Source organism: Trachurus trachurus, assembly GCF_905171665.1.
Source record: "Trachurus trachurus genome assembly, chromosome: 5".
Taxonomy (NCBI): Eukaryota; Metazoa; Chordata; class Actinopteri; order Carangiformes; family Carangidae; genus Trachurus; species Trachurus trachurus.
Window position 1 is genome coordinate 13,713,011 of NC_139896.1, and position 14,758 is coordinate 13,727,768.

A 14,758-nucleotide genomic window follows, 5' to 3' on the forward strand; every position below is an offset into this window, starting at 1 on the left:
GCTGCACTCCAAGTTGTTTAGGACTTCTCAACTTTGTTTCCAGATGCAACAGCAGCTGTTTTTTCTGATAGCTAAAGCTCCGCACCATCAGTGACCCACGTCTCCTGGAGGTGTTAATTGACAAATGCTAACATGCTAACACTACAGCCACACTTACTTTAAAAAGTCAATGACATAAGCGTTTTACGAATTGTACCGCAGCCACGTCACAAAGAAATGCAACAACGTAGCCTTAAAAAGGGCATGGAAAATTACAAGAGACAAAACAAAAGTCAGACAAAATGTGAAACAAAAATTGTGTGAGTTACAAAAGCTTGGAAAACTCAAAAATGGTTGAATGGTTGAATGCAATTGCCACAGTCTTCCTAACCTTTGCAATTTTCCTTTGAGCTGTCTTTCCTGTCTTGACACAGCACAAAGGTTGTAATGTCTAACTGGAATGAATCAGCAAAAAAATGGCTTGGCTTAGGTGGAAGATGCTGAAACTGAGGTATTCACACATGTGCTTCACTTCATAATGGCAATACTGTAGTGTACCAGATTTGTTGTTGATGATGATTGCACTTTGAAAAAGACACACAGATAAGAATGTTCTTTTCCATTTTATTTACTTTGTCCATGTCACTGCAAAAAATGTGTTTACAAAGGAAATATTGACCCCTTATGACTAACTTTATCAACCAGTCCAAAGTTGAACTATAAAAGTGGTGTGACATACAATAATGCCTGTAGCATTCAGTTTACGGTAGCCTACACTGCAATAAAAAACAAGACGAACAGAAATCGTGTAATTGAAGTGTTAGTGAAAGTAACACATGAAGTCTCAGAAAAATGACAGATTTGTAAAAGGATAGAAAATATGCGTTTTTAGTTTCTCTATTATGATCAAATAGGAGAAGTCGGTGTATGGTTCTCTGAAGAATCAGCCTACACTGACCCAGTGACTATTGAAACTTGCCACATCTGTATGGCCAAATTGGCATATTGCTTCTAGATATGAATGCTAAATAATGGAAGTATGACCCGGTGTTACTTTCTTTACACATAACACTTTTCCTCAGTGTGTTGTGGTTGTACTAACACAGCCCCATGAACACAGTTGATTTATTGGGGAAACAAGTATAGACAAGTACTATGAAACACTGTTATCTGAGCACAAAATGTCTAGTATCTCTAATACACCGAACAATATGTGACTCCATTTTGGAGAGCAGAGGCGCTGCTTTCAACATGTGCATTGAAAGAAATGTCAAGTGTGGTGTGGCTGGGAACATTCAAAGAGGCACCTTTCAGGACGGATTTTGCCCTTTATAAACATCTTAGAAAATACAGATCTAAAGTTTCTCAGGGCCATATCTGTGCTGGAATATGTCCTGATACCAGGTGGTGATGGTTTTAGAACTGATGGACACTGTGACTGGGACAAAATCTCCAAGTAAGACCCTGATTAAAGTTTGACATACATTTGATGAAGATTCACAAGACTAAACTGGACATTCACTCCCTCCTCAAAAGTGGAAAAGCCCAGCTGAATAAAAACCCCTTTGAGATAAGGATACAAACTTCTAAAAAACAGCAGAAAGGTGCTTTGGCACTAAATAAGCTGACTTAATCCAAACTTGATATCAACCGAGATATTTACCATACTGAACAGTTAAAACATACTAGACTATGTTGACGCTCCATCTATACCAGGAATTAAGTCTGAGGTCCATAAGCCTGTGCAGATTACAGGGCTGTGACAGTGCAGTTCAGTATAGGAGGGAGTCAAAACCATTATAAACTAATGAACTCAGGATGAGATTTATGCAGGGTATACATATTCTCTGAAGAGTTCAGAGTGTTGGGACCCACACCAAAATGAAACAAGGCATCAGTCATTAAAAGTTATAAAAATATATTGATAACATTTCCTCATTGAATGCAGAATAATATCCTTGATTAGGTTGTGGACAGAGCCTTTAGGCCAAGGCAGGAACAGAGTTCAGGTTTAAAAACAAAAAACAAAAAGTGCATTACAATCTAATGTCTTGAGCGTCCTCCCTCAAAGGCATGATGTTCCATGTGAGCTGGAAAAGTCAAAGTGATTCATGGTGAGTATAAACCGTCCTGAGTCATTTTTACATGCAGGGCAGAGTTTAAACCTCGATAGCAACAAGAATGTCTTTGATTTAAAATTGAAAAAATCTTTTAACACAGTGTCAGGCTGCAATAAAATACAAGTTGAGCCTAATTCTTGAGACCAAACACAAGATGCATATCATTTGTTATTTTTTGGTATGAAATATCTAACAAGTAGTGACAAGACTAGCCTACTGTCTGTGCTATGTGAAGCAGCTTTGAAGGAGTTGGGCTTTCGCCTTTTCTGCAACATCAATAAAACCCTGATTAGCCTACAGCCATGTGCACTTTCTGGCACCCTTACACAGTCTGGCTGGAAATGTACCCTTCAAATTTGTATTGTTCGGTCTTTTCCTACAGCAGCCTCCTTTGTATGATAAACAGTTGTTTCTGACTAGGCAAAGTTCACATTCAGTGTGGTTCCCAAAAGCAAAAAAAGGTACAATAAATAAAACTGTGGAAAGGTATGCATACTTACACTTATAAAAAACTGCTTTAAAAGATATGTACGGGAGGAGCTCATAGATTTTTCCCAAGACACTGGCGTCGTTAGCGAGAGTTGCATCTTTATTCCAGACCTGTACAACATCCTCCCGATCTCGAACACTAACACTGACACCGACAACCTCATCATCTGGGAAACACAGAGAAGAACAACAGCACCAATGTTAAACAGGAGATACATTTTACGCGGACACTACGGCTATATTTGAAACAAGCAAAAATTACTTTACCTGACGCACAGTAATCTGCAAACTGCTCCCCAATAGTAGCAAGTAACAATTCTTTCCAAACTGCAGCCTGAAACATGTGCAAGGAAAGGATGATTAGCATGGCTACCGAGTCATTTCTATTATGTTGTGAAAAGATGCTAAACATGGCACCACCTACAGTGCTTTCTTTTGGTATTTTCATCTTCCATACTCCTCCTTTTGCATTGCTTTCTTCTTCCCTGGTGGAGTAAAGGATTCAAAATAAAAATCAAAAGATTTAAGAAGCTGTGCGGGGGGATTTGTTTTACATAATATGTGTATTATTAGAGGCAGAGACAATTATTGGATTATGGTAAATGATGTGAGAATAGAAAACTGTCCACCTAAATGGTTGAAAATCAAATAAACTATTAGACACTATCCCCATCATATGGATATATAACTCACCAATGACTGTTATCCATAATTATGTTTAGCTGATAGTCCTTCGATGATGAGATGAAATGGTTCTTAGGTATGACAGTGTAGGTTCACTGAAATAAATCACTACATTGTATTTCTATTATTACATTATCAATCATCCCTGTTCGGCACATCTGAAGGAACATTTTTATTTTAAGAGATTACTCAATTGCAGTTGAAACTTGACCTACAGTTTCACTCTGCCCTTGGTTTCCGCCAGTGATTAGGACTATAATCATAATATTATAGTAACAGCAGACTCACCACAGTGGCCTTCGCTCTCCACGCATTAAATGATAGCTACATCTCAAAGGCAGGGCTGTGACCGGGGGGATGTTGTTGTAAACACTCCAGAACATCTGCAAATAGTAGAGAAACACAAATGTAATCGCTGCTGCTAGACTGATAAATGATTTTCTGAGGCCGATGCCAATATCAATGTTTAGGAAATTCAAAACGCTGAAGAGTGGCCATTAAATTAGATAGATAGCATAAACAGTCTGAATATGGATTCACACATTCAAGATACATACGGAGCAGGGCCTTTTGCATTTGCATCATCAATGTGTCAGTGCTCTCTGGTGGGCAAACTATGTAAGGCCTCATTTATACTCCCCTCCTATTGCGGTGGCCTTGCGGACACAACAAACTGGACACACACATGACACAAGTACTTGCACTCTGGCAAAATTTGGAAAGAATAACTCTAGCTTAATGATGACAGACCAACAGCAAACCCCAGACTTGAACCCGATGGACCCATTTTGAGATGAACTGAACTGGTGAAAGCAAAGCAAACTACAAGAGCAATATGTTTAATGGGAAGAACCTTCTGAAATTTTTGTTTGAATTTAACATGAAATCAAATCAAATCTAGTTTATTGTCATTCTGTTGTACAGTAGTGCAGACTAAATGAGAGAGCGTTTCTCCAGGAATTTCAGATCAGTGGTTCAGCATTTGAACAGCTTGTGGAAGGAAGCTGTTAAAATGATTACATAATTATGTTTTGGAAATCCTCAATTGTTGATTTTTTTCTGTGCGTAAATTTCAGAAACAATCACAGTGGTTTTAGTCGTTTAGGCAAATTAAAAAGAAAAATGGAAAATAAAGAAAAGACTTCCCTCTATCTATTTTGGCTGTTGTATCGTGTGCAGTTGTATTAAATATGTGTCAAATAATTGTAGAAATCAGGTTCCAGTGATTTTGCTGTGAACCCGATGGGACAAACTTGTGTTTAGTTTACTAGTTGAAAATGCCCATGAAAACATTACAGGAACTTCCCATTATATGTACTGTAACATACAGATCAGTCACTCAGAATTTCACCAGCAAAAGCTGATGCAAGGCGGCTGCAACAGACAAAGCGCCACGCTCACATGTTTCATGATGAAATGGTTTGATTTTTCTCATGATTTGCACCTGCTGTCACTTGAAGTGCCAACGAGCAGCTTATTCCTTCACATTAATGAAACTCTGCTCAAGTGAATCTGACTCTCAGCCAAGTCATGCACTTGATCTCTTTGCTCTTAAGATGATGAAGCTCTTCAAACTGACACCAAATCTCACCTGAACACTTTGCACCGTGTAGATTTTCTTCAGATTGGATTCACATTCTGCAGCCGTCGTGCCCGGTAATGACCTGGAAGAACAAGGGAAAACTGTCTCAGTCAAAAGGAAGACGATGATGCGAGCTGACAACGTGTGCTGCTCACATATACACACAATGTATGATCAAGTGTAAATTGATGACTGTTTGAAATGTAATCTACAGAACTGCTTAATTTTGACAAGAGGTTTGGTAAAGTTCAGACATATTATGGTTCATACAGTTACAGCAGCCTTTTGGAGGATGTGGATCACATTCATTATTTACCATTATGTATTCTATAATAACTCATGATTTATTAAGACAGATACATTTACTACAATGCTGAATTGCAAATTTCCCCAGCAGGGGACTAATAAATAACTATTTGGGCCATTTTACATGCATTTGTACTCATGTTTGACTAGCGCTGAATGTGCTACATACATTTCATTACTATTTAAACTTACAATCATGTTTTGTAACAGTTTACACAGAATAATACTTGTCAGAAATAGGCAGAAATTTGATGACTGAAATTGCCCTAAACCCAAATATAAACCGACTCTAACTTGTAATAAATTATTGCACAGCAATTATTAAAATAATCTGCTGTGGTATGAGAATCACTCTCAAACAATGAATTAATGAATTAAACCTCTCTTTCAGAGGTTTAATTCATTAATTTGCCACTCTTTTTAAATTACATTAAAAGGATGACAGATCATCAACCCAGCCTTGAAAACCTTTGCTCCATGGTAACAAAGCAATAAACAACAAGTAGTCCAAGTGACAAGCACAAACAACAGCCTTGTGATCTCAAACCAGGGAAGGGAAAAATCATCATGTGACAATCAGAGTCTCTTTTACTGACAAGTGTAAATAAACTCTGCATCAGGGACTCCTATTTTGAAGTATCCCAAGCAGGGACAGTTTGTATAACACGTAAAAAAGAAAAAGAAAAAATGGGGCCTGGCCTCTCCAACTGTGTCTTGGGGGGGGGGGGGGGGGGGGGGGGGGGGGGGCTCAAATTCAGTCAAACCCTCTCATGCTGAGCAGCATAGAAACACAGCTTCAGTAACTTCACCAGCACGTTTGAACATCAAAACAAAGGACACGGTAAACATGCCCACATTGTTGCGTAGGAGTCAATAGCCTACCTTGCATAACAACTGAGCCGTGGAAATTGTAACTTTTCTGTGGTATCACACAGGGCAATGTGAAAAAAAGGGAAAGAAGAAAAAAGAAAAAAAAAGGAGGTCATGTCAAACGCAAACATTCTCGCGCTACATTTGCACCCGGAGGCCTGCGGAAAACTGTGGCCTTCAATTTGATTTTTTTCCTACCTCATTCCCGCTCCGTGCCCGGGCTCCAAACTCAAAGACAACACGAAAGAGATGAGGAGGAGGGGTGGGGGGCATATTTTACCTGTCCAGCCAAAACGTCCAAGGTGAGTGCAGAGGCAGTGTTGTCGTGTCGTCTTCTCGGTGTTTCTTTGTGATATTTTCCAACTCTTTCTCGTCGATGTCAATATCGCTTTCAGGGGAGACAGTCTGTCCGCTCAGGGCGCCTCTGTCCATCTGTAGCTCCGTCTGACCCGCACGAACCGCCATTTCTGCAGGCACAAGGCTAAACCTTTATAAAGTCCCCTTGTATGAACCCTCCAAAAAAGAAACACCCGGTTTGGCTTTATCTCCTGACACAGAAACACACCGCTTTCCGCCTACCGACTGGTGACGTCTCTGCGTCACCGGCCAGATACGTCGCCGTTGGTCCATCCCAGAGAGCAGGGAAAGCAAGAAGAGGTATCACTCTGTCTGATTTTAGGGTACCAGTCGTCAGGAATAACGTAAGTATACTAAAATATAGAAATATTATGAATTAAGTTAAGTTACAAGGCTTAAAAGAACCATATTGAAACTAGTGTATGTAGAGGATCAGAATTTTTTTTTTCATATAAATTGAAATAATCACCCTTTAGTAGGCTACCTACCAATGGACTAGACCTGATACCATCTGAAGTTTTCCTTACCATGGTTATATCTGTAACAAGAAATTAAGATGCAAAATGTATCTTTGCTATAATTTAAAATCAGTGTCTCCTACACTTTTTTCCCTTTTACTTCAGAGAACTTTACTTAAGTGTTTTGCTATTATCGATTATGGCCTAAAATATCCACTATTATTAGGGGTTGTACATACTGTGTAGGTACTGTGTTCATTTGAGATATATTCTCAAATAGTGGTTTATCACCAGCAAAGAAAAAACAGCTAGAACTGCTCTTTTAAACATGTGGAGCAGTATATTAGGCACAGGGACAGGAGAGGGAAAGAGTCATTCATCTTCGGATTTTATTCAGTGCAAATAATACCGATACTTTCTGTTTTGGGCTCCACAATGGTGCAGGTTTAAGCACTGCACAGTTCTGGGTTAAAACCCCAAGCCTGGGCCCTTTCTGTGTGGAGCTTGCATGCTCTCACTTTGCCTTTGGGGGTTATCTAAGGTTATAAACCTAACCCTAACCCAAAGACATGCACACATTTTAGAAATTGAATATACATTTTACGAGATAAATATTGTGAGTGAGCCACGTTGTCGTTCTATTGTCACTTGAATTTTTCTTTCACACCTTTGCTTCAGTTAAGCCAAACAAAAAAAGTAATTTCCACTATGCAGACCAGGAAATGTGCAAGTCTTTCTCCTGAGTGAGGCATCATCTTATTACACTATCTTCAGTCTCGATCCTCTGGATGCCTGTTTCAGGGCACTTGGTAATAATACTCTGCAATCTCCAACAGTTGTTAATGAGGCCCCCTGCACAGCATGATCTGATTATGTGAGGGGAATATTAAGCATTAGCTCTAGTTATTATAGTTTTAGTAGACTAACACACAGTCTCAATTTTAAAGACATTTACATGTTGTAGCTACTTATGAGATTCCCTGCTACTGTGCAGCCTTATAACCTATACTTTGTTTTGGTAAAAGTGTTATATTATTTGTTTATTGAGCATCAAGGAAGCAAGATGTGAAGTTTCAAAGCTCACTAATAATGAACAATTGAAAAAAGCAGAATGCTAATAGCTATCAGGTAATGTGAGCTTGTTCATCATCCTGTTAAATCCTTTCTTAATATTCAGCTATGCCAAAACCAATGTTAAACTTAACCCTTTCAACTCAAACAGCCAGAGATAAAAAAAAAAAAAAAAAAAAAAAAAAGTATGCCATCTCATCTAAAAAATTAACTTATTAGTGCCACTTTTAGCCATCAGTCAGGCACACCATAGGCTTATGACTTCCAATATCAAACCTAACCAACTTGACCCTAGGTCTGGCCAGTTGTGGTTACTATGTTGTTCCCAGTAGAACTATTAATTTTCCTAACAAGGCTGATATTTGTCAGACTAATAGCTCTGAAGGTTTGTGTGCCTGATTTCCTGCTCATGATACTGCATGGAGCATGCTGCAGGGGGTGCTGGTGAATCACTGCAACAGCAGCAGCAGCAGCAGCCCTGTCTCATGATGTCAACTGTAACTCCAAGTACTACTGCTGAGAGCAAATGATCTTTAACAATATTAATAGGCTATAACATGTTATAGACTATGTGAGACCTAGTTTTCTTTACCCTAAGAGTCATGTTGGAGTCGGACGGTGCTTTTAGAAAGAACAGGGAAGCCTCTTTCAAGGCGCTCTCAAGCCACTTGTTAAACCCACTGTCATTTTTTTTTTGTAAAAGCATCATATTTAACCTCCTTTGTCAGAACCACTTTGCCTCTGCTGATTCTTCTTAGAAACAGCTCTAGTCTGCACACTGCTGTTACATTATGCAACCCATTGCCTTATCTGAACCCACACTGTTTGCTCTAATTCTAATTATGTGACTCTGAAATCTCTCACATCAGCTGTATGTGTGAGTTGCAGCTGTTTTCTGTTCATTATATGTTTGTTTTTTTTTCTTTTGCATTAACACATCTTATTTTTCACTGAAAATAGCCTCTTATGTTAGAATCCATTGCTAATAGCCAAGAAGACACAGTGTGTGTTCAGGATTTTAATTGGAAATCTGGAATATATTGAATTGATTCATTCAGCCTAATTAACAGGGTGTTAACATAGCAGTCTCCTGTTCTCCTTGTGGACACCTTGTTTCAATTTTAACATCTTTATAATGAAGACAATGTGTGGACATCAATCAATGAAGAGTGCTTGACTCTTGTGGCATGTCACACTCCGGTTTCTGTGATATCTCACTAAGTTGTGATCAAACAAATGAGATCTGTTGTCAATCTGTCAACGTTTGCATCTCATCAGTGCAGGGAGACAGACTAATCCTATACATTGCAATAGACAGGGGACCGGCAGATGAGACGGTTGACTGATCCCAGGCCTGCTCACTACATGCATGCGGACGTGCGTCGCATAGTAGCTGCGTGTGTGTGCTATATCATCCGACAGACCCGTGCAGGCGCTTCCACCCCTGCAAGCATCCGACCTCCCCGTCGGCTTTTTTTATTTTCATTTTTATTTTATTTTGTATTACCAACATGTTTGCTTTTGTACGCTGCGCAGCCCTGAACGAACATCGCAGCCGTCGTCGTCGCTGAGGCTTCGGTGCGTAATTGCGCCATGTTTCCGCTCCACACCGTCTGCTTTTTTTTATTCCTCGAGACGAACGGGAGAGACCTCCGCCATCTGTGGAAATTGAGATGTGTTTGCTGAGCCGCTTGTCTGCTGCTGAACGGATGCCTTCCGAGATGGTGCGTCGTCAACCCAAACCGGGCTGTTTCTATTCAGCAGAGGATGATGGGACGACAGACACGGACGCTTTCTGCACCGGACACTTGTGAGATGAAGGATAAGAAGAAAAGGAAGAAATACTGAATGATTTGTGTTTGTTTTGTTTGTTTTCTGTCGGTGGGGATCAGTGCACATCGGGAGGATGGATGTGATCCGACGCTGAACGGATGCTGCTACTGTGTGGAATTTATTCCTGACTGGGTTTTTTCGCTGTTTTAAAAGGGGCGGTGGATCGTGTTGATGTTGTTTTCCATTCAGCCCTGGCTGGAGAGCCTACTACTACTACCGCTCGTCGATGAATTGATGTGGGAGTTTTACACACTAGCTCGGCTGAATAGATGGCAAACACAAGCGAGTTTGGGGAGAGCAGCCCGTCCTTCCACAACTATGCGTCCACGGCCTCTGCGGTCAAGCTGGCCTCCCTGGGTCTGATCATGGGCATCAGCCTGCTGGGCAACGCGTCGCTGTCGCTGCTGCTGCTGAAGGACAGCTCGCTGCACAAGGCTCCCTACTATTTCCTCCTGGACCTGTGCCTGGCAGACGTGGTCCGCTCCGCCGTGTGTTTCCCCTTCGTGATGGCGTCGATCGGCGGCGGCTCCGCTTGGCCGTACAGCGCGCTGAGCTGCAAGATCGTCGCCTTCATGTCGGTGCTCTTCTGCTTCCACGTCGCCTTCCTGCTCTTCTGCGTCAGCGTCACCCGGTACATGGCGATCGCCCACCACCGGTTCTACTCCAAGCGGATGAACCTGTGTACGTGCGTGGCGGTGATCAGCATGGTGTGGACCCTGTCCGTGGCCATGGCTTTCCCCCCGGTCTTCGACGTGGGCACCTACAAGTTCATCCGTGAGGAGGAGCAGTGCATCTTCGAGCACCGCTACGTGAAGGCGAACGACACGCTGGGTTTCATGCTGATGCTGGCCGTCATCGTGGGGACGACCCATGTGGTTTACGTTAAGATGCTCTGCTTCGTGTATGATCACCGTAAAATGAAACCGGCCCAGCTGGTCCCGGCCATCAGCCAGAACTGGACCTTCCACGGCCCCGGAGCCACCGGACAGGCCGCCGCCAACTGGATCGCCGGCTTCGGCCGCGGACCCACCCCGCCGACGCTGGTCGGCATCAGGCAAGCCAGCCACCCCGGCAACAGGAGGCTGCTGGTGCTGGACGAGTTCAAGATGGAGAAGCGTATCGGGAAGATGTACTACATGATCACACTGACCTTCCTCATCCTCTGGGCTCCTTATATCAGCGCCTGCTACCTGAGAATATTTGTGCGGGGGGCTTCGGTCCCGCAGCTCTACCTGACGGCTGCGGTGTGGATGAGCTTCGCCCAGGCTGGAGCCAACCCCATCATCAGCTTCCTGTTCAACAAGGAGCTCAGGATGCGGCTCCGGGCATGTTTCCCCTGCTGCCTGGGCACGCAGACCCCCATGGAGCCATACTGTGTGATCTGAAAGCGCACTGGCCCCCCCACGGATACTGCCAAAGACACATTTGTAGACTATCTTGCCCCCAGAATGTAGACTGGTCCCCAAAACCTGATGGGATTTTTTGTGGAGGCTGAGCCCGCGACAGTTCAGTTTACCCACATTTTTTTTATTCGTGGCAAAGAGTTTACTATTTAAATTCGATTAAAAAAACAACACTATGGTGTTAATTTCTTACTATATTTTGCTTATCAGAATCAGACTGATCCAAGCTATGAGGCACATGAAGGCACAGCAGCAGCAGCAGCATAATGTGATGCTTTTAGAGGATGTGTTTGAGGTTCACTGCCTTACCAACTGGGCATCGTTAAGCCACCTCTTGATTTACACCTCTGCATGTAGGCTAACTGTAGGTGACATTCAAACCAAATCTAGGATATAAGCCCACATGACAAACAGGCCGTGTGTCGTGTTATGTCCTAAGTTTGGAGACTTTTTCCCTATATATGCTGTATATCAAACTATTTTCGGTCCACTTACTATATTGTACATGAATGTCATTTTGGCTATTTGTTTGTATATTTTGAAATTATACTACAACATGCCTGTCTTGAGGTTGTTTGCCTTCTGCAGAACTGATGACTGAAACACAACAGGAGTATTTTAATCTGCTGGTAGGAGTCCATATCTTTAACATCTGCAACATACTTGGTTATTAATTGTTTCAGTTTCACAAATGAGATACAGATCTCAGTATATATATTTATTGTTTGCCTTTAATTGATAGCATAATAGAGAGAGACAGGAAATGGGGAGGCAGAGAGAGGGGTAATGACATGCAGCAAAGGGCTGCTGGAGTCGGGATTCGATAGAGGACTATCAGATCTCAGTATATTTTTAATTAGGATAATGTCACATTTGTAAATACTGTAAAGGTCCATTACCTTTTTCCTTATGCTTTTTTTTTTTAAAACCAAGTATGTTGTATATTTCATAATCACTTCAAACTCTATGTGTTGAATAAGGTGTCAGAAGCCACTTTGAAGGTATTTTTGCTAAATCTTACTCATCTTCATTGATCAGTTGTGTTGAGAAATGGGTTGATTCACATTCCTTGCTGGTTATATAGATTACCAGCCTCTTTTTTTTTTTTTTTTTTTTTTTTTTTACAAATATGGATGTTGGGACAACTGTTAACAATTTGGTGCTTTGGAAAGGATGTTTGCATTGTTTGTATTTCATAGCAAATAAATGAGAAATGGATGATAAGTTGTTTTGGACTCTATCATCTGTTTTCAACAAGATATCTTGATTTCATTTGGTTTTGCTCTTGAATCCATCTGAGGTTATGACACTCTCAGACATCGACATTGTTGTGTCAGTATGCAGTCACCCCCTGTCCTGCCTTGGCCTCCCCTGGTCAGTGTTTTCTGGTGCCTGACAGGCCCCTGGAGGACGGGTGAGAGCATGTCGTGTTAAGTGTTGGGTTTTAAATGGAGAGGATGAAATGTTTCAATATTTTCCAGTTGAGAGCCACAGCTTGACACAAACATTGGTGTCTTAGTGTCTTAATGGTGGACTTGGACCCTTTGTCCCATAGCTACAAGGACACAGAGGACACATCCTTGGCAGTCACTGGCTTTAAAGGGACACGTTCTTATCATGGGACACCTTCAACAAAGGGTGGTCAATATTAGATATAGCACAATACTAGAGGCTGTCAGACATGTAATTTTGCCCATACCCTCTTAACTGCAGATTCCAAAGCCTTAATTTTCCACAATGCAACTGAATAGTAATTTTCATTCAGGATTTCTGATAAAATCTAAAAATCTCAAGCCCAAACTGATATAACATCAGTAAATTTCACATGTAAAACTGGTCATTTAATAACCTTGAATATCATTAAATATGCATGTGCTTGATATATTTTTAGGTTAGAACCAGTACATTTTATGCCCCTGGATTGAACTTTCACAACTTGTAAACAAAGACAGATTTTCAAAAACGTTTTTTTTTAGTGTGAAAAAAGCCTTGAGACTTTATCTATGCCTTCACATTAGAAATTAAAATCAAGAAGAAGCTTCAAAATGCGAAAGTCTTACATGCTTTGGAAGTGCTGGGGGTCGTGGAGTCTTGACCTCAGGTTTTCTGCGGCCCTGTGCCTCGTATCTCTGTGTGTTGTTGAACATCGGGATCAAATTGAGAATCTGAAAAGACACAGTTGCTCTTTGATTCTGACAGTGTGACGCCAAACCTGACATTTACCACAAATCTTCTGCTGTCAAGCTAATTACAGCTGAAGGAAACACAATATGTCAGCGTCACATCATGTTGTCAATGTGAGGCCAGCAGCCCACACAACAATCACAAGTATCAGTGTCTGCCTAGAATAAAGAGGTGTGATTTTCACTTTTAAAGCACGATACCAAACCCTTATTTATATATATTTGGATCAATTGGCCGTTTCTGTGCCACCTATCCTACTTTTTAAAACCCCAGTGCCTTCCTCCCTCTGGAAGCCATGGTTATTGATTCACTTGCTTCTGCATTCATTGACACTAACCTCCAGTTCACCAATCTCCACAGACTGATCACTTCTACACACTTAAATCATTGTGACTTCGAGAGGTGTTTCTGAGCTCCCCCCCCCGTCATCCGGATCGGCCACAACCCCGAGCTCCTCAGCCCACTGTCTGCCCTCGGTGCATCCATAACCATTAGCATCACAACACGCCTGCTTGTTCCTGACAGCTGGCTGCGCTCCGTTACCAGCGTGCTGAGGTCTCACTGTGTAATTGCTGTGGCTCCTCGGCCGTAGGAGGAGGATGCTCACCTGCACGTGCTCTCGTGCAATGCAGATGCAGCCTGGGTATTTTTGGTGCATGGCGTTGTCTTCAGGGCACACAGGCTTCTGCTGTGATGCTGGGGGAATGTGACTCTTATTGCTGGGGTTTCACTGTTGGCTCTCACGCTGACCTTTCTCTCAGTCCACTGAGCTACAATGACGACCTTCGTCCACCTCGCAGTTTTTTTTCTTCCTAAAATACAGTTCAGATGTCTTAGAAATAGCCTGGGACATTTATCCAAGACATTCCGAGCTGTAATTAACCTTACACTTATGATGAATAATTAATTTTGAAGCAGAGATGGGGAGTGGGCCACAGAGGCCTCACATCTCATCTTACTCCAGCCCACCCAAATTTTACTCTCAGACTTATCGTCTTCAGCCTCTGACTCAAGGGATGTAATTTTATCAGATGTCACACAGCCAACACCAGAGCTTTACAGTGCACAGCAACTACTGATTTTTTTTCTTTTAACTACTGATTATTTTCTTGATAATTATGAGAAATGTAGCTTTCTGTATCAAAATTTCTAAATTTCCAGTTTTGTCAGGTTAGAAAACCCTCAATACCCACAACAACAACAAGCAAACAAACAGCGAGATATTACAACTAAAGCTCCACATAATTTATCATTGGAGCCTTCGACTGTATCACACGTTCCTCATCAGCAGAGTGTTCCAGTTCTCTATCACGTGACACAAAGAACATCAACAAAATCTCACCTCTAAGAACTTTGAACCAAAGGTAGCAATTAATCCAATGTTCTATTTCCTGTCAATTAACCTATGGATTAATTGAGATA

The 14,758-nt window shown here is 41.6% G+C and overlaps 2 protein-coding genes across 3 annotated transcripts; one reads left to right on the forward strand and one right to left on the reverse strand.

Annotated features, from left to right (window-relative positions):
• Nucleotides 1-595: 595 nt before the first annotated feature.
• Nucleotides 596-6,648, reverse strand: LOC310986355 (eukaryotic translation initiation factor 4E type 3). 2 transcript variants are annotated; one of them, XM_083972207.1, is made up of 7 exons: nucleotides 6,311-6,648; nucleotides 4,864-4,936; nucleotides 3,561-3,655; nucleotides 3,013-3,073; nucleotides 2,856-2,922; nucleotides 2,600-2,755; nucleotides 596-2,069 (listed from the first exon to the last, which is right to left on the reverse strand). In XM_083972207.1, exons 1-7 carry the CDS (start codon nucleotides 6,493-6,495, stop codon nucleotides 2,023-2,025), a joined length of 684 nt encoding a protein of 227 aa, XP_083828333.1. In that variant the 5' UTR covers nucleotides 6,496-6,648; the 3' UTR covers nucleotides 596-2,022. The 2 variants fall into 2 exon arrangements, with proteins under 2 accessions (XP_083828333.1, XP_083828334.1); XM_083972208.1 differs by having other exon boundaries at nucleotides 6,229-6,354.
• Nucleotides 6,649-9,789: 3,141 nt separating this feature from the next.
• Nucleotides 9,790-12,091, forward strand: gpr27 (G protein-coupled receptor 27). Its single transcript, XM_083971034.1, has one exon. It carries the CDS (start codon nucleotides 10,019-10,021, stop codon nucleotides 11,132-11,134), a length of 1,116 nt encoding a protein of 371 aa, XP_083827160.1. The 5' UTR covers nucleotides 9,790-10,018; the 3' UTR covers nucleotides 11,135-12,091.
• The last annotated feature ends 2,667 nt before the right edge of the window (nucleotides 12,092-14,758 follow it).

What these genes read in the sequence shown, in the direction of transcription:
- LOC310986355 (XM_083972207.1), bottom strand. Translation starts at nt 6,495, where the DNA reads ATGGCGGTTCGTGCGGGTCAGACGGAGCTACAGATGGACAGAGGCGCC. An exon ending in ACACGGTGCAAAGTGTTCAG is followed by an intron (nt 3,656 to 4,863) that starts GTGAGATTTGGT and finishes TACTATTTGCAG; the next exon opens with ATGTTCTGGAGTGTTTACAA. An exon ending in TGCAGATTACTGTGCGTCAG is followed by an intron (nt 2,756 to 2,855) that starts GTAAAGTAATTT and finishes TGTGTTTCCCAG; the next exon opens with ATGATGAGGTTGTCGGTGTC.
- gpr27 (XM_083971034.1), top strand. Translation starts at nt 10,019, where the DNA reads ATGGCAAACACAAGCGAGTTTGGGGAGAGCAGCCCGTCCTTCCACAAC.